At 32.1% G+C, this 20,552-nt stretch overlaps 1 protein-coding gene across 1 annotated transcript; it reads right to left on the reverse strand.

Moving 5' to 3' along the window:
• Positions 1–887: 887 nt before the first annotated feature.
• On the reverse strand, positions 888–12,288 carry LOC101254138 (homeobox-leucine zipper protein ROC8-like). The gene is made up of 8 exons (XM_019216032.3): positions 12,061–12,288; positions 10,934–11,051; positions 9,292–9,483; positions 4,640–5,145; positions 4,368–4,460; positions 2,626–4,264; positions 1,924–2,014; positions 888–1,385 (listed from the first exon to the last, which is right to left on the reverse strand). The coding sequence occupies exons 6-8, from the start codon at positions 2,739–2,741 to the stop codon at positions 1,014–1,016; spliced, it is 579 nt and encodes a 192-aa protein (XP_019071577.1). The 5' UTR covers positions 2,742–4,264; positions 4,368–4,460; positions 4,640–5,145; positions 9,292–9,483; positions 10,934–11,051; positions 12,061–12,288; the 3' UTR covers positions 888–1,013.
• Between the last annotated feature and the right edge of the window lie 8,264 nt (positions 12,289–20,552).

Here is a 20,552-nt window from a genome sequence, read left to right on the forward strand (position 1 = left end):
TATGTCCCTAATGCCACTTATTAGGACCAAAAATAATTAAGTGAAATGTGGAAGCTAGCAAAGCAAGGCTCGAAAAATCATGAGTAAGAAGACAAACGAGAAATATACCAAAAGACACAAAGATTAACGTGGTTCGATCAATTCAACCTACAATCACAAAAGAGATGAGCAATCCACTATAAATATGAGAGTACAAAATATAAAGGAAAATAATATCAACCAATTCACTCAGTATACATGTGAGGTCCACACAAGTGATAACTTATCATACTTGTGTCCCACAATTTCTCCCCCTAAGCAAAACTCTGACTACATTGTTAATGTTGATCAAGTTAGAAGATGCAATATTATATTTATAGAGTCCTAAACTTTTTTCAAAATGAAAAGAAATTGCCAATCCAAAACTTTTTTCTAAAATAAAAGCCTATTTATAATAAGAACTCATGAAAATAATACCCAACAGATTCTCCTACTAAAGGGTTGGTATTGGTGTCACTCACAAAAGGTTATGATCATGACAACTATATAGAAGCTACATAAAGGGACAAAATAGTCAAAACACACAAAAACAAGAAAATGACCAAGATGGTCATTACACTTCTAAAGCTCACATGTATAGTAGTAATTCATAACTCATCAATATTATTTTCTTCTTCTTTTGTTTTACACATTTGAAATGAATGTGTAATGAGACTTCCACTTATAATTGTAATATGACAAAGAACAAATATAATGACCAAAAAAACCATATTCCGAATCGATTAGCCAAATGTAAACTGCTACTTTTTGAAATATATATTTTTTCAAAACCACACATTTCTACTTAAAAAGGTTTTTCTAATCTGGCTAGATAGTTTATCAATATAAAAAATTATAGCAATAACATATCTCATAATCTTAATATTTTATAAGTCAAAGAAAGCGAATATATCATCCTTCAAACATATGAAATTTTCAAAGTTTAAATATCCAAAAAACAAAAATAACAACTTTGAAACTAAAACATCACATTTTTAATCAAAGCAACCCAATGCTGCTTTGATATGTAAAACTATAGAGCTCAAAAGGTTAAGAACTGAAGTCACTGCCTCCATACGTTGTTCCTGGGAGATTGGATTATTATTAGTACAAATCAATTTTTGAAAAGCCACTGTCAAGATAGAACCATCTTTTTCACTTCCATTATTGCCCCTCTCCGAGGCAAAGCGGCCATCAGGACTTATGATGATACCTAAGGGAAAAATGTCAACTTTTGTGACATCACCTCCATTGGTAATTGAAGTGACTATTGGTAAATCTATGGGTCCATAGATTAAAAATGCTCTCATTTCATCGATGGTTGACTCTTCAAGAAGTAACATGTTGTTCTCTTTTAGCATATGAGACTGCATATATATGTTAGAACAATTTAAGAAGTATTAGTATAAGCACTAAAAATATTAAGAATTACTCCCTCCGTCCCATTTTACGTGGTACCATTTCCTTTTTGGTCAATCCCCAAAAGAATATTACATTTCTTCATGTAGTAAATATTTAAACATACAATTTCTCTTTTACCCTTGTTTATCCCACTTAATTTTAAATAGATCTAATACATTTATAAAAAGAGAGAAAAATGTGTTCACTTTTGAAGGACAATTTGATAAACAATTCTAAGTCTTCATTTATTTCTTAAACTCCGTGCCGGATCAAATGGTGTCATATAAAATGGGATGAAGGAAGTAGTATGATAAGTGTCCCTCAATAATTAAAAATATTGTTTTTTATCCCATCTAACAACATATTATCAAATAATCTTTTTATCTATAACATATTTAGCTACACATCATCAATTAATATTTTATCATAATATTTACCTAAAAGATAGAAAACACATGAGCAATTATTTATTGAGAAAATAGCAACCTATAAATATGACAATACCTGAATGATTGTAATATCGTTTCCGGGTAGAGTTCCGATTAGTACTCGAACTAACTCAGTCACATTATTTCCTTCAGCAAAAAACATCCCACTATAAAAAACAAAATCAAAATGAAAAAATTTACAAACTCATAATTCAATCGACAAAAATTAATTCATGAGATGAATATTATAAGACTATAATTAAATAAAATAAAACTGCACAATTAATGCCAAGAGCTGAACATACAAATAAAATAACATAGGAGTCCAATATAAGTAGATCGGACAAATTCACGATTTAAACTTAGTAGTTTAAAATCTATAGATACTAAACTCATTCTAGTTTTAAAATTATGAGTCCCAAATCTTATATATGTTGAAATTTTTGCGAATTTCACATGAAAAATCCTTATAAGAATTGAAAAAAGTTAATCTAATAGGGTACATTTATGTTTAGTCAAAAACAAGTTATACATGAATTAATAATGCAAAAAATATTTCTATTAAAAGTTTGGTTCATTAAATTAAAACTGAATATACAATATAAAAATACATACCGTCAGACCTCTCTTTATCAAATATATTTCACTATAACATCTAACTTTCATTGGAACTAATATCAATATCATATGACATCAACATGTTATCTATAACATCATTTCGATTCAACAACACAAAAATATATAAATTATCTACGTCATAGAGAAGTTCGATACATACCTGATATCTAGTCTTGTCATCTTTGAGGAAATTAAAAATAGTTTTGAATGCAAAAGGAAACCATAGGGATGTAGCGGCAGTGGCAATGAAGCCTTTTGATTGGATAGTTTCTTCATTTTCTCTAATAGAAACCCTATATGTATTATTCAACTTTGATGAAGTTGAAAAATCTAATTTTTCTGTCAAACATAGGATTTCACAAAAACTCTTCACCATCCTTCGAGATATCTGCTTAACATTTTGCAGTCCTTCTGAAATATCATTAACCACTAAAAATTAAAAATAAAAAAAAAGAAAAATAAATATTGACTTGGCAAAATAGGATGTGTGTGGTGTGATGGAACTCGTACATTTCAAAGAGTATTTGACATATTCTTATCTTATTATGTAAATTAAAATTTTAAAACCTGAAAATACAAAGAATGGAAAATAAAATCGAACCTTCTTTGAGACCATGCCTAGTAGGACATAATGCATCCGCTGGAAAATTATACCTTTCACGCGTCCTTTGAAGTGTAACAATCTATCTTTTAGCTCCATATGTTTGACGACCATACAACAAGTCTCTAAAGATATGATTAACCTGATTTTTTTATCTACTTGAACATGTTCAATCCACGTAACTTACAAAAGAAAAGCATATCAAAAAAGCTATAAAAACAATCTTGATTATTGGAAACATTTTCGATAAGAATCTATGTTGCAAATTAATACTTTTTAGTATTGAATCACACAATGTGAGGATTATTCAAGATATAAGGATACAACTATTCAGTGTATTTAGTAACATTTGAACATTTAGGGCATCAACTTTCATGACTCAAAAAAAAAATGCGATGACACTTCTATTATTCCACCAAGACAAGTCAGCATAAAATTCAAATATAACAACAAATGTGGAAGCAAAGAAAAACAATGAAGTCTAACACAATCAGATTAAGTGGAAAAAAAGTCAACACATCTTAACACGTCAAATCCATGAAATATCTTTGAATCTGAAGTCGACGACTCTCCTAGATAAAATTCAACATTTCAGGGCTGATAAAACTAACGAAATTCCATTCGAAAACTCAAAAGTTAGATTTCTACAAGAAAACATTTAACACAAGGATCCAAAACTAAATATTTAGAGTGTGAAGAATATAACACAAGGATTTAAGATTGATTTAATCGAGAATAAAGATAGTTTGATTCTTATACAATATTTAAAGATATGTATCCATACTTATAAAATTTTACCTATGTAACACTCTTTGGAATATAAACTACACATGAATAGTGATATATGTTAGGTTTGAGTTGTTAAACAATCTCTTGCAAAAATGTAAAGTAAATCTCTGCAGTGCCCGTGTGATACGGGCCCTCATCGAGACCACACATAGAAAAATATTAGTGTTTTCAAGCTATTGTGAGAGGAAGTGATTCTTACCAGACTCGTGCGATAACCCATATCTTGAATTATACATCCAGAAGGAAACTTCCATGCATAAGAAGGTGCACAAGTTTGAATCTCTTTCAATAAATCATATGAAACATCCAGCATTATCCATGTTTTATGATCAAGTTGTTTACAACAATGTATGAATAAAAATTCTCTAGCGTCTACTAGAGGAGACAAAATATGCAACTTTTCATACATCTGTTTTCAAGAATAAAGAAAAAATTAGATCATTTTTTATGAATCAACTTTAATATATATTTAGTTTTTAAGAAAAAAATATTAAATATGAATTAACATTTACCAATTGAATTGAAATTCCCATATCCCCAGAATCAAGAAAATCAAGAATCCTTGCTTCTGTGACTATAGTAGGAAACATGTTCATCCATTTGATCTGCATATATAAAATCAATTAGAATATGATTAATGTTTATACAATAATAATCATGCCTAAAAACATTTCATATAATTAGAGTCGGCTATATAAATATTCATTGTACATGTTTGTGTCATTTAAACTCATCTTACTTGTGAACAAAACTATTATAATATGAAAATGTTTAAGAAACTTACCGGATCAAGAAATATTTGGATCAACTCAATTGCAGTCATTGGTACAACTCCACAATCCGTTGATGATTCAATTTGAGCAGTTGATCATTTATATGGTCGATTTGGTTTGGAAATGCTTTGTCATAGTACTCGCGATGAATAAGCCACCTCTCATCAGTTGATGATTTTACCCAACATGGATTATCCAAATGAAAAATTCCACACATTTCAATCCTAGCAGGAACAACTACATAAGAAATAACTGATTGCTCCCCATTATCGCGATGAAAACTAAACTTTTTTGGTGTCAATGGGGAAATTATTGGAATATCATTAATATTTATTGAATGTGCTCGAATGTTATCAGTAGAATAATTATTATTTTCTTGATTTATAGGAGTATATCCAATGGAAGAGCCACTTATAATTTGTCTCAATAAACTTTCATCAGCTGGTGGTGTCAAATTTGAATCCGTCACAACAGACTTCCCACGGATACTTGATATGATTTTTGATAATCTTGCGGTCTGCGAGAAAAAACAAAATTGTCAAGTCACATGACATGTTATATATATATAATATGTAATTATTATTAATAGACATAATTTTGAGTACCTAAAAATAAAGGATAGAGTATATAACTTATTGTCAGTGTATACAATTTAAATTTTTTTCATTCAATTAGTTTAGTATGAGATGAAGGTGATCTCTCTTGTCTAGGGCAGGTGCAAGTCATAGGCACCGCGTAGAAACGAATACATGATTTAAGTGGAGTAACAAATAAAGGGGAATATGGCAGTAAAAGAAATAGTAACACCAAGGAGAAGATAGACAGAGATAAAAAAAAAGTGTTATCAAGTAGTGAACTTGGATTGTATCATGTAAATAGAAGTAAATGAAGAAGAGGATATAAAATTTTGAGTCGCATTGTCATTATTTTTATTGAAAAATATATAAAGCTATTCACCTCATCCGAGTATAGGTGGAGGATAGTGTAAAGGGTAGGCTTCTTAGATATAGATTTCTAGTATATCTAAACTATGTAAAAGGTTAAGTTGTGATGTCTAAGGACACTACTTCTCCTAGGTTCCATCGCTATTTTTAGTTTCTTATATATTCATTATTGTAATACATATTTTACACGCTGAATAAAGAACTCTTTCATTGTATGGTATCTGAGCCTTTTGGTTTAACAACCATTTTTTTTCTCATTCTGAAAAATAAAAAAATATGTAATAGGTTAAGTTGTGATGTCTAAGGACACTACTTCTCGTAGGTTTCGCCGCTATTTTTTGGTTTCTTATATATTCATTATTGTAGTACATATTTTACACAATGACTAAAGAACTCTTTCAGATAGATGGTGTTTATGTGAAGTATGAGTGATTAAGCAGTGCAGAGTTTTGAAATCTTGGAGTAGGTTGTATCGTATAAATTTAGTTGTAGGCTTGGAGAAAGTTGTTAGATTTAGGAACAACAGTGAATTTTTGTTTTCAAAAAGGAAGAATGATCTGGTTTCTTCTGACCCAAATAGTGGACAAAAAGATAGAGTCTTGGTATTCAAGGAAACACTCAGACGTTTTATGTTCAAATTTACATGGAATCACTTATTTCGCTCATAGGGAACAATGTCATTTCAAGTGGGTTCTTGGGAGGAACAGAAGGTTTATGGACTTAATGAGTAGCGTGGACTACAAAATTTATCGATACAATAAAGAAGAATTTGATCAGTAGGTAAGGTATTTCATCAAAGTTCATGGATGTTTCAAGGTATTGAAAGTGAAAGATGTTTTTATCAAATTTGATAAAACATCTTCACTTTTCAATACCTTGAAACATTCATGAACTTCGATGAAATACCTTACCTACTATCAAATTCTTCTTTATTTTATCGATAAATTTTGTAGTCTTGGTACTCATTAAGTCCATAAACCGACCAAGTGTTTCCCAAGAACCCACTCGGAACAACATTGTTCCCTTTGAGAAAAATAAGTGATTCATGCCATTCTGAACATAAACCGACCAAGTGTTTCCTTGAATACCAAGACTCGTATTTTGTCCACTATTTGGGTCATAAGAAACCAGATCATTCATCTTAGTTGAAAACAAAACTTCACCATTGTTCCTAAATCCAACAACTTGCTCCTAGCCAGCAACTAAATTTATATGATACAACTACTCCAAGATTCCAAAACCTTGTACTGCTTCATCATGACCCATACTTCACATAAAACACTATCTATCCCCCACCTTGTCATGATTTTTATTGAAAGTATATAAACCTATCCTACCTCCTTCCGCCCCAGCCCGTTATCATCCCCAAATGTAAAGAAAATTGTCTTCCACAACTAAACTTATTCTTGTCCCCCCCCCCCCCCCCCCCATTCTCTCTCAAAATTTCTCAACATCTGATTCTGACTCCGTTAATATTCCTCCCTAACTTTTAGAGAAATCCTACTAAAACTTCCTGCTAAATCCTTAATTCGATTCATATTTGTCTGCAAATCATGGCTTTCCCTCATCACAAGTTCTCCTTTATCTCCGCTAACCTCGCCCAAGCCCCACATTCCAACACCCTTCTTGGAAGGCGTTACGTTGTTACTTGTAATAAAGAGAACTATTTGTTGTTTCAAGACTCTAAAAATCAACCCTTTTCCATACATTAGAATTGAATTTCCCTTTCAAATGCCAACGAGGTATTTAACAATTTTGGCTTTAAGCTACCAAAGTACTTGACCTTCCCTAGCTCCATCACTTCATATGCATAATCTAAGAACGGACATATGAGGCGACTCAGGCTTAATCAAAAGTGAAGGTAAGGTTATAAACTTCTGAATAGAAGGGTTCACGGAAAAAGACTCCACAATTGACCACACAAATTGTCAAACAAACACACTATGCCTTAATAATAATAGTATTACTTTTTTAAATAGCCTTTTTAAGATGCAAATTAATATTGCTGGAATAATGATCCGAAGTGGGAAAAGGAATCCTAAATTGTTTAGGATTTTTTGTTTAGTATTTCTTTAATTCATGTCTAGTTGAGATTCATTTATTCTAGTTCATATGGGAATAAGTTTTCTAGTTCTAGTTTGATTTGATTTCTAACTATTATGAATAGGGAATTACTAGTTATTTTCTATAGAAAGAAATACTGAGAAAAAGAAAGAAATATAGAGGAACAAAAAAAACTCGTAGTAAGATTCAAGATCTTTTGAGATTATGAATAAAATATTTTCTTCAAAATAGTATTAGAGCTTCTACAATCCTAATAATTATTTTTGAAGAGAATCCATTATCGGTGGATGGCTATGAGTCATAAATGTCGTCCGCTTGCCAATGTTTATGTTGACAAAGACTAGACTAATGATATATGCATGCTCGGGGAAGGAGTTAGAAAAAGATTGCAAGTTTAAAGAGGTACAACCAAACATGACACAAGAGAAGAAGCTCTTCTCTAATTAAAATTTGGAGGAAGGTAAAAAATAATTGTTGGTGCGAAGTGTATCAACACTGGAAGTTGAAGAGAAGTGTCTCAGCACAACCAAGAAAAAAATGTGAGTTTGGAGAAAAAATGTTCTAACACTTGGAAGTTGGAGAGAAAGTGTTCCAACGTAACTAAGAAAAAAAATTAATGGTAATTGAAGAGAAGTATTTCAATAATTGAAGGTTCAAGAGAAGTGTTTCAATAATTGAAGATTGAAGATAAGAGAATTTTTCCACTTCAACAACGTCTCAACAAGAATAAAAATGAAGATTCGAGAGAAGTGCTCCAATACTACTACTATGACTACAACAACAAAATGAAGATTCGAGAGAAGTGCTCCAATACTACTACTATGACTACAACAACAAGAAGAAAAATGCAACAGTATACAACTTTGAATTACAGGAGAATGTTGGAATAGTAGTTCAAAGTTGTAGAAATCCTAAGTTGTTTAGAATTTGGTAATTAGTAATTTTTCAATGTATTCCTAGTTAGGATTTATTTGTCCTAGTTAATATGGAAATGATTTTCTTAATCCTAGTTTAGTTTGGTTTCTTATTATTTTAAATAGGAATGTTGCTAATTATTTTCAACAGAAAGAAATATACAGAGAGAAAGAAATATAAAGAAATAGAGAGAACTTGTAGTAAGATTGAAAGTACCTTTGATTACTTGATGAATAAAATATTTTCCTTCAAAGTGGTTGGTATAATTCTTTTTAAAAAAAATATATTGAGATGCAAAGTTTTTTTTTCATCTTTTTATATGGAAAAAATTACACTTTTTATATATAATACTCTTATGGTTTCAATCTATTTATCTTATTATAATTTTACAGAAAATTTGAAGTTTAATGAGAAAAAGAAAATTGAATCAAATAGTATTAATTAAACTTAAGATTGAAATAGACTATACATCATCTTTTTAAGAATATATACCTATAAATTATAATAATCTTATTATAGCTAAAGATGAGATCCCTCGAATTTGAATCATGCTATATAGTAGATCTATATTTAAAAGAAAAGGTCATGAACAAGAATGGGATATCAAGCCTAAAAGAAATAGAAGCAGATACAACTACAAACCAACTATAAAGGGGAGGAAAACAAATCCTAACAACTAATTATTTCTTTTCAAGGAAAATAAATAAATTAAAACGTGAAAAATAAATAAAAAAATTTACCTGCTCTCTCAACCATTGATTTTCCATTTTCATTTTTTGGAAATGAAGTACCCTTTCTTCTTTTCCAATGAGTAGATCATCACATTGTGGGCACATAGCATTTTCCAATTTCTCTTTCATGCTCTTATTGTCACAACGAAATCTTTAATTTTCTATTTGAAGAGATTTGTTATCTGATCTCTCATTCATTATCTGAAGAAATATATATAATAAAAATATAATAATATAAAAATATAGATAAATAATATTAGATATCATAAGCTAATTAAATGTATAAAGAGAATTAAATTAATATTTCTTATGTTAATTTCATTTTCCGTCCCAAGAATTTCGATACATTTTGATCTTGGTTCTTGTGGTATTTCAAGAATAACATTGAACTTCATTACAATTTATTGAAATGTATGATTATGGTCCTTTTATGGGAAATGTTTCAAAACCTTATCATTATCAAATATGGAGTAACAATATAATACATGCTTAACATAACAATTGGGTAATTATGTGATTCAGCAATAAATAATTATGATAAATTTGTCAATATTCACAAGTAAAGAAATCAAAAGTACACATTTTAATTAATTGAAGGTGTATGTACTTAGTTATATATGACGAGAATCAACACTAGAATTTAATTACATTTGGTAATAGTTATATATGACAAGAATCAACTCTATAATGTAATTACATTTGAAAAAACTAAGAGTGATATCAATATATGCATATTTTAGATGTGTGAAAAATATTTTGTCACTCCATCTCTGTTTAAAAGCTCAAATTTTCGTTCTAATTTTGAACAACATACATTTCCTTCCTCATGTGCAATATATATTTTGAAGGATTAAATTTTTCATGGGTGAAAAACATATTCCATTAAAATATAATTTATCCAACTCGCGATCGCTTCAATTCGGATGAATTTGATTACGCCTATTTTAACGAAAGTCAATTTGGGCGATACTCAAAATGCATGTTTAAAAGTTCTTTGATATATATAAAAAAAAAATGTAGCTCAAATTGATTCATAAAAGAAATTATTAAAAATGATTTTGTTTGGTAATCTTGATTTGGGAAATTGGATTGTGGTCCATCTAAGTGCAGCTCAAACAAAACAAACTATTAACCTATTCGTTTATTTGTTCAAATCATTTTAACTGGCCTAAACCTAATTTGATCCGCCATTTAATATGCGTAGATTTTTTTCATTAATCCAAAAAGGGAAATCATTAATTCCTAATTATAAAATCATATTTTCTTTGACTAAACTCTCAAACCTAATGGAAATACAAAAAAAAAAAAAAAAAAAAGCTGTACACTTAGGGGGGAAATAAAAAATGAGAGGAAGTGAATGTACGAATTAATTGTATAAGAAAAAAATATCGTAATTTAACCAAAATTAGAGAAGCAAATTTGGGAACTAAAACAAGAGATTCAGTGGCCTGCCATGGGTCGAGACTACTTTTAACTAGCCATTTTCCTTGATCTTTTAATAATATGTTAAAAAGGAATATTAATTCACTATTATAATGATAAGAAGAAGAATAATAATTATAATTAATAATAATAATAATAATAAAATAATAATAAACAATCAATTAAGTATAATTATAATTATAGTAAAATGACCAATAAATTAAAATACCTTTGTCTGAGTTATTTTGTTTTGAAACCAAAACTTGATCTTTTTAGGGTCAAGCCCTACTTCTCTACTCAATTGTTCTCGTTGGTTCTCATCTGGATAGTTACATCTCTTGAAGAATCTTCATTTCAAAAATCACATAAAAAACTATTACTATTGATCAAATTTTTTAAAACAATAAACCTAAAAATAAAATAAAAAATATTTTTTAATCTATTATAGCAGAGTGTTATATTAATAAGTATTTCTCTATCATTAACCGAGATCTCCAAATTTGAGTGTTGAACTAAAGTCATCCTTGATAGAAAATGTTTAGCCCCGAAAACGGAATATAATTTGCAATGTAAATTTGGATAATTAAGCTAGTCCCTAGAGAGGGTACTAGCTGACCAAGGACATTGAAGAGTGGTATATCCTCATGTATCCTTAAACAAAGGCTTGATGTTCGCAGTTGTTTTCTTTGGCCAAGAGTGCTTTATTTTCAAAAGTGAGACTTTGAGAATTTGAATTTATCCTACCCTAAAGTGGGTTTTTTCAATATAAATTTAGATTAATTAGTTAAGCTCTAAAGTAGAATATTTTAATGTGAATTTGGATTAGTGAAACCCTAAATTGAAATTTTTTGATGCAAGTTAATTTAAGCTGATTTCAATAAAAAGGTATTAAACACCAAGAGAAAGATTGTGTGTAAATATAAGAAATACATTTAAAATTAAAGAAACCCATCTCCTTTTGTTAAAGTTATTAATGAATTATCAAGAACAACTAGTTCGTTAATAAAGGATGTATATACATGGTAGATCTTATCATCCAAAAAAAAACTATTTTTGAACCATTTAAGCAATTCGATCAAAAAATTTGAATTGCAAAATAAAAAATACATATATATTTATCAATAGTCTTAAGCAAAAAAAAAAAAGGCAAAACATGAAAAGAAACAAAAATTAAATTTTAATTATTGAAAAAATGCGCGCACACACATACACATTCAGAATATTTGATCATACAACAAATGGATTTTGTTTTTATCACTCATGCCTCTTAGGAAAATAGCCTAATATCTTTTTTTTTTTAAAAAAAGTAAGATAATTGAACATTAAGATTTTTTTTTGTAATAAAATTGTTCTTACTCTTCAAGCTGTTGAATTTGTTCCACGGAGTATCTTGGGACTTGCGTTCGCCCTTCTAATTTTTTTTGGAGGTTGATTCTCCCCAATCTATCATTTTTCTTTAGTAATTTTTTGTTCAATAAAACAAAAGAACACAAGTAAAAAACAAGTGTTAGTATGTTTATCTATTGTTACCAATCAATTTATATAAGAAACAGTCAAAATAAATCCAAGTGAAAAGAGATGTATAAGAGAGATTCTTACACACCTTTTAATTGATGAATAGAGATAGAGAAAGATGTCATAAGTTCATGGTAATGATCTATTTATATAGTAAAAAACAAGTTAGACTTGACATATGATTGAAACATTGAATCTGATCTGGCAAAAAATTAAGGATAAAAATTTAGAGAATACAAACGTGAACACAAAATAAGAATTGCGATATGTTTTAATTTGTTTTTGTCTTTTGCAAAATATTTTATTTGAGATTAATATATATGGTTTGCTATTTATATATTGTCTATGTAAATTGTATCATAGGCTAAATTTCATAAATAGATATAATAGATAAATTTCAAGTAAATGTATATATATATATATATATATATATATATATATATATATATATATATATATATATATATATATATATAGGACCATAAACAAGGTGATGTCACACATCTCTATGGCCTCCATTTGCGTTCAGCTTTTTTCCTTTTTTGTTTTATTTTTACAATAAATATTTTATTAATGGAAGATCATTTATAACAAAGACACTTCATATTTTTTATTTATTTATCTCATGTATAAGAAAAGGAGAAACATAATTTATTTATTTTGACTTTTTTAATTTAAATTAATTATTCTATTGTAAAAATATATTTTTTCATTTATACAATAAATATTTTATTAACGTACGAACATTTACATAAAAAAACTCTATGTATTTTTTTCTATTTGTTTATCTCACTTCTACTCATGAAATCATAATAATTTTGTTTTTACATTTTAAGTATTTTTATTTTTAATTTTTAATTTATTCACTAGGAGTTATTACTCATGACTTGCACCTCTTTAAATTTTACTTTAAATAATATTCATAACTCTCATAAGTTTTATGTCCATAACCTTCAAATTAAATTTGTATGGTTATGATGTCTTATGGTATTTCTTTATTTTCCCAATAAATTCATATTAGTTTCATGAAGATTCACATTCACAATTATCCTTTTTCTTTTCATCATATTGATTTGGTTTACAACAAAAAAGAAGTACATGAAGGTAAGAAATATTTCATTGCAAACTTTTATTTTTATTTCCTCTATTTTTGTCTATAGAAATTCGTATTTGGCTTGTGAATAAAAATTACATGAAACAAAAAAAAGTACATGAAGTTGATAAATATATCATTCCAAGTCCTTATTTTTTCATTTCCTTTATTTTATCGATATAACAATATTTATTTTTATGAAGATTCACATACAAAGTTATAAATGCTCTTCTTCATCATACTTGTTCGTGAATTAACTAACATGTAACAAAAAAGGTATATGAAGGTAATATATATTTTATTCTAAAGTCTTTCTTTTTATTTTTATGTACTTATACATGCTTTCTTAATATTTTTTTCTTTATGTTTGTATTATCATTTATCAAGTAAGTATGATTAAAAACTCTCTAATTCTTGAGAATGTGTTGTCCCTATGCAATTGCTCTTTCTAATAGTTAATTTTCCAGCTATAATATTGTTAAATTATAATATTTGCTAGATTTCAAGAAATAATTGTTATTTAGTATTGTTAATACTATTGAAAAGATAATATACAACTATATTATATGTGAACACCTAATTTTTGACGTGCTTATTTTAATTCGATAATATTTTAGTAAGAAATTTTATTTTTATTTGTATTTTGGGTATTTGTTTTTATTATTTCATTGGCTCAAATGACCATATTTTGTTTAAATTAGGCTGATTTAGATCAATTTTGATGGCCTAGTTGATTTTGACCCGGTCAATAGAAATGGTTAAGATTGAATCTCAACCATTCATGATATTTTGATTCAAGGGCTATTTTTGGACCCAAACAAAAATACAAAACTCCAAAAATTAGCATTTTTTTATTTTAAGTTTTTTATTTTTTTTTCTTCCCCTTACTACCATGCCGCCGGCTGGCCACTGCTGCTGCCACCACCTTTTTGGCCGGAAAAATCTTTAAAATTTTAACATTTTTTCCTTTCACCCTCCTCTACCTAAATCTACAAACCTTTCATCCATATCTATTGCCAAACTCCGTAGATCTAAGAAAAACCAAATATGAATTTTTACTTTTTTTCTAAGATTTATAAAGTTTCAGTCATTCCCATCCCAAACCCTTTACATTAATGTGTAGAGCTCTTCAAGGGCTATCATTATAAATTTTAAGTTCAAAATCCATCATAAAATTTTCCAGCAAAGTTTTTCGGCGACCTTCATTTACCCGGAAGTTATGTCAATCTTTCCCCCCTCTCAATATTTATCCAAATTCATCATTATCTTTTTTCGTTTGACCATATAAGTCGTTTGATGTCGAATTTATGTTATTAATGTTCTTTAAGTTTATCATGTTGATGTTGTTGCTTGAAGTATTATTATTATTTTTTATTTTGTTTTATGTTTATTATTTTATATTTTTTTTACTTTTTTTTCTGCATTATTGTGTTTGATCTTTAAAATTGTTTAAATGTTTAGATTTTGTGTTAGTGGGTCAATTTGTTTGGGTCATAATGAAATGGGTCAACATTTGGGCCTATTTTAGATTTTTTCAGATGGTCCATCAGTTATTATTCAAGATTTTTTTAAAAAAAATGTCATTATTTTAGTATTTAATAGGGTATAGTGTCAACACTTTCAATATTTAGTGATAATGTCAAAATTTTACCTTATTATGTATTTTAATTATTTTGTTTAATTAAAAAGAATACCTAATTTATAGAACAAATTGGAGCTATTTAGGGAAGAGAAAAATTATAAAAAGTAACAAATTGTAACGACCTGTTTAGTCGTTTTTGAGCAGTAGAGTTTATTCTGGTAATAGTTGTCTAGGTCGACGGATCCCACGACGGACCGTCATGGGAATGACGGACCGTCGAGGGGGTCTCGTTCCAAAACAGTTAGAATTTTGAAAAATTGGGTACTGAGAACAACTCTCTGAACTTCGCGATGACATGGCAGGACGGACCGTTGTGGGCACGACGGACCGTCACAGACCCTTTAATGAAATTTAGTCTCTGAACTTTGTGACGGAAGCAGCAGGACGGACCGTCGCAGGAACGATGGCCCGTCACAGACTGCGTAACCCTGACTGGGTCGGATTTCTGTTAACAGTTTTAAGGGGCGTTTTGGACTATTCCTTCTTATAATCATAAAGTTAGGGGTTTAATGTTAATAATTCAATTACTTGGGGGTTAAAGGAGATGACCTCGGAATAAATAATGGGTTACTTTTACCATCTTTTATACTTAATTATATGGTACTTAGGATAAAAGAAAAAGGGTTTGAATAAGGAAAAATAGAAAGAACAGAAGAGGAAGAGAGAACGAGCGAGAGAAAGAGAAGAACGCAGCTTTGGGAAAGTAGATTGCTTGATCACGATTCTTTGGTGGAGGTAGGTTATGGTTTATGCTATTTCGTAGTAAACTCTTAATAGCGAATAATATGTATTGGGTAGTATTGTAAAGTCTTCTACATGCTTAATTGTGTGCTTGCATGATGTAATTATATATAATTGTGATAAAATAAGCATGATGAGGTTGTTGAATCTTAAACCTTAAAACCTCTTTGTTAATAATGATACCTTGGTATAGAAGAAGGCTTGATGAACTAAAAGAATGAGGTTAGTAGATCGGGTGTCAAGTTCCAACACTAGGATAGTAATAGTGGATCGGGTGTCACGTTCCGACAATAGGATAGTAATAGTGGATCGGGTGTCACGTTCCGACACCAGGATAGTATTAATGGATCGGGTGTCACGTTCCGACACCAGGATAGTAATAGTGGATCGGGTGTTACGTTCCGACACCAGGATAGTATTAATGGATCGGGTGTCACGTTCCGACACCAGGATAGTATTAATGGATCGGGTGTCACGTTCCGACACCAGGATAGTATTAATGGATCGGGTGTCACGTTCCGACACCAGGATAGTATTAATGGATTGGGTGTCATGTTCCGACACCAGGATCGGAGTGTCACGTTCCGACACCAGGATAGTATGAGAAGGATCGGAGTGTCACGTTTCGACACCAAGATAGTAAAAAGAATGAATCTTGAATTATGTTAATATACTCAATTTAATTAACCTGTTTCCCAAATGAGTATGGTGTGGAGGCTTGAGTCCTCATAGATGTGCTTGAGTTGTGCCCAATGGTTATGGTATTTGTTGTTGTCACCTGTTAAGTGTTATGGTTGATTTTATGTTATTATTCGATATATATTGCTTTCTATTTTGAGTTGGCCGATGATATCTACTCAGTACTTGTGCTTGTAGTGACCCCTACTTGTATGTTTTCTCTTTATTATTTGTGGAGTGCAGCAAACGTACCGTCGTCTTCAACTCAACCGCAACTCTAGCCAGTCTTCACCACGTCAAATTTCAGGGTGAGATATTGTTCCTAGCTCGGACTAGATTCTCTCTCATTCATGTCTTTATGTCCTTGAAGTTCGGACATGGACCATTTGTTTACTTATTTTAGCTTCTTAGATACTCTTAGATTTAGTAATTTGAGGATAGATGTTCTTGTGATGATTACTTCCAGATTTTGGGGATAATGATAAGTTTTGAGTTTTAGAAGTTAATTATTGATTTCGTTAATGAGTTTTAAGTCTTCCGCATTATATTCTGTTTATTATGGATGAAATGTTGGGGTGTAGATTGGTTGGTTCGCTCAAATAGTAGGAAAAGTGTGGGTGCCACTCGCGGCTCGTTTTGGGTCGTGACAAACTTGGTATCAGAGCATTAGGTTCGTTGGTCTCATCACACAAGAACGAGTCTAGTAGTGTCTTGACGAACGGTAGGGGGACGCCTTTAATTTTCTTTGAGAGGCTACAAGACTTTAAGAAAATTCCATTCTTTCTTTCTTTCGTGCTATTACTTGGGTCCAATTGGTATCTAGGTGATACAAATTGATATCTGACCATCTTCACTCTATTTCGTAGATGGTTAGAACTAGAGCAACAACTGCGCCAACACCAACACCGGCAAGACAAGATGCGTCTGAGCCAGCCACTGGGTTGTAGCCCGAAGAGAGGCAGTGACAAGAGGCTGTGGTAGAGGTCGCGGGAGGACGTCTTCTAGAGGAAGAGGACAAGCACCTGGCCCATCTAGTACTAGGGCGGTGACTCCTCCACCGACTGAGGAAGTAGTAAGAGAGGGTGAGGAAGGGGAGAATGAGCAAGTGCAGAATGAGGAATTACCACCCAACCTACCCAGAGATGATTAATCAGGTTGTTGCTTATCTTAGCGGGTTATCTGATCAGGGCCAGACACCTCTAGTGTTTTCCGCACCAGCACCTCAGGTTTCGGGAGCACAACATGCAGCTGCTATGGCTCCCCACATGGATACCTCATTGGAAATAGGCACGTTTCCTCGGTTGACTACAGGGTCTATAATGACAAGTGATTAGCATGAACTTTTTAGTAAGTTCTTGAAATTGAAACCTCCAGTCTTCAAGGGTGCTGAATCTGAGGATGCCTATGATTTTCTGGTTGATTGTCATGAGCTACTACACAAGATGGGCATAGTAGAACGATTTACTGTTGAGTTTGTAACCTATCAGTTTCAGAGAAATGCCAAAATGTGGTGGCGATCGTATGTTGAGTGTCAACCGGCACAAGCACCACCTATGACTTGGGCATCATTCTCTAGCTTGTTTATGGAGAAGTATATACCCCGGACTTTGAGGGATAGAAGGAAAGATGAGTTCCTGAGCCTAGAGCAAGGAAGCATGTCGGTTACCGCGTATGAGGCTAAGTTTCGTGCATTATCTAGGTATGCCACCCAACTTTGCTTCAGTCCACAAGAGAGGATTCGCCGTTTCGTGAAAGGGTTGAGGTCAGATTTGCGGATTTCAGCCTTACAGGTAGCTGCTGCAGCAAAATCCTTTCAAGAGGTGGTAGATTTTGTGATAGAAGTGGAGGGAGTGAAGCCAGACGACTTCACCATGACATCGACATCTAAGAAGTTTCGTAAAGGAGGTGAGTTTAATGGTTCTTACTCCAGAGGGCAGGGTTCAGAGGGTACCCAGCCCGACCTATTCAGTCTTTGCTACAGGCTGTAGTCGGGGGTCCACCGCAGACCGGTCAACATTTCTCTGAGTTTGGAGGTTATCCCCAGACTCTGTCGTTATCACAGAGACCTATGCTTGAACCTAGAGAGTATTATGGATGTTGGTAAATTGGACATATTAAGAGATATTGTCCAAAACAGAGTTACAGACCCCCAATAGTCAGAGGTAGAGGTGGTCATGGAAGGGGACGCCATTCTGGAGGACGCGGTGGTCAAGGTAATGGTGGTCACCAAACCAATCGGGGTGGCGGGCAAGCCGGAAAGACTGCACACAACATGGTAGGGGCAACGGACAGACCGGTGATAGGGCCCATTGTTATGCTTTCCCTAGGAGATCTGAAGCGAAGACCTCTGATTTTGTCATCACAGGTAATCTTTTGGTTTGTAATTGCATGGATTTTGTATTATTTGATCCTGGATCCACATTTTCATATGTATCTTCCTCATTTGCTACTGGTCTTAATTTACATTGTGAATTGCTTGACATGCCTATTCGTGTTTCTACTCCGGTGGGTGAGTCTGTGATAGTCGAAAAGGTGTATAGGTCTTGTCTTGTGACTTTTATGGGGAGCAATACTCATGTAGACTTGGTTATCTTAGAAATGGTTGACTTCGATGTAATTCTGGGTATGACTTGGCTGTCTCCAAATTTTGCAATCTTAGATTGTAATGCTAAAACTGTAACGTTGGCCAAGCCTTGGACAGATCCATTAGTGTGGGAGGGTGACTACACTTCCACTCCAGTTCGTATCATCTCCTTCCTTCCTGCTAAGAGAATAGTTAGAAAGGGTTGTTTAGCTTTCTTGGCACACCTCAGGGATGATACTACCCAAGTACCTTCAATTGAGTCGGTTTCAATAGTCCATGAGTTTCTTAATATGTTTCCTGCAGACCTTCCTGGTATGCCATCAGATAGAGATATTGATTTCTGTATTGATCTGGAGCCGGGTACTCACCCCATTTCCATACCCCCTTATAGGATGGCTCCCGCTGAGTTAAGAGAGTTAAAATTCCAACTTCAAGAGTTGTTAAGCAAAGGCTTTATTAGACCAAGTGCATCCCCTTGGGGTGCTCCTGTTTTCTTTGTGAAGAAGAAGGATGGAAGTTTTCGGATGTGCATTGACTACAGACAACTGAATAAGGTAACTGTTAAGAACAAGTATCCTCTTCCTCGCATCGATGATTTGTTCGATCAGTTACAAGGTGCTTGTACCTTCTCAAAAATCGATTTAAGATCTGGTTACCATCAATTGAAAATACGGGCAACGGATGTGCCCAAGACTTCTTTTCGGACCAGGTATGGGCATTATGAGTTCTTAGTAATGTCTTTTGGGCTTACGAATGCCCCTGCTGCTTTCATGAGTTTGATGAATGGGATTTTTAAGCCATATCTGGATCTCTTTGTCATTGTATTCATTGATGATATACTGGTATACTCAAAGAGCAAGAAAGAACATGAGGAGCACTTGAGAATGGTATTGGAAATGTTGAGGGAGAAAAAGCTTTATGCCAAATTCTCTAAGTGTGAGTTTTGGCTAGATTCAGTGTCCTTCTTGGGGCATGTGGTTTCTAAGGATGGAGTGATGGTGGATCCTTCCAAGATTGAAGCAGTGAAGAATTGGGTAAGACCTACTAATGTTACAGAGGTAAGGAGCTTCGTTGGTTTAGCTAGCTACTACCGTCGATTTGTCAAGGGATTTTCTTCCATTGCTTCCCAATTGACAAACTTGACTAAGCAGAGTGTTCCATTTGTATGGTCAAACGAGTGTGAAGAAAGCTTTCAGAAGCTCAAGACTTTGTTGACTACTGCACCAATTCTTACCCTGTCAGTGGAAGGTAAGAATTTCATTGTTTATTGTGATGCATCCTATTCGGGTTGGGTGCAGTGCTAATGCAAGAGAAGAATGTAATTGCTTATGATTTGAGGCAATTAAAGGTGCATGAACGTAATTATCCGACCCATGATTTGAAGTTGGCTGCGGTAGTGTTTGCATTAAATCAATGGAGACATTATCTATATGGGGTTAAATGTGAAGTCTATACGGATCATCGTAGTTTACAGTATGTCTTTACTAAGAAAGATTTGAACTTAAGACAGAGAAGATGGATGGAACTACTGAAGGACTATGATATCACTATCTTGTATCATCCGGGAAAAGCTAATGTTGTGGCAGATGCTTTAA

Source organism: Solanum lycopersicum, chromosome 10, assembly GCF_036512215.1.
Source record: "Solanum lycopersicum chromosome 10, SLM_r2.1".
Taxonomy (NCBI): Eukaryota; Viridiplantae; Streptophyta; class Magnoliopsida; order Solanales; family Solanaceae; genus Solanum; species Solanum lycopersicum.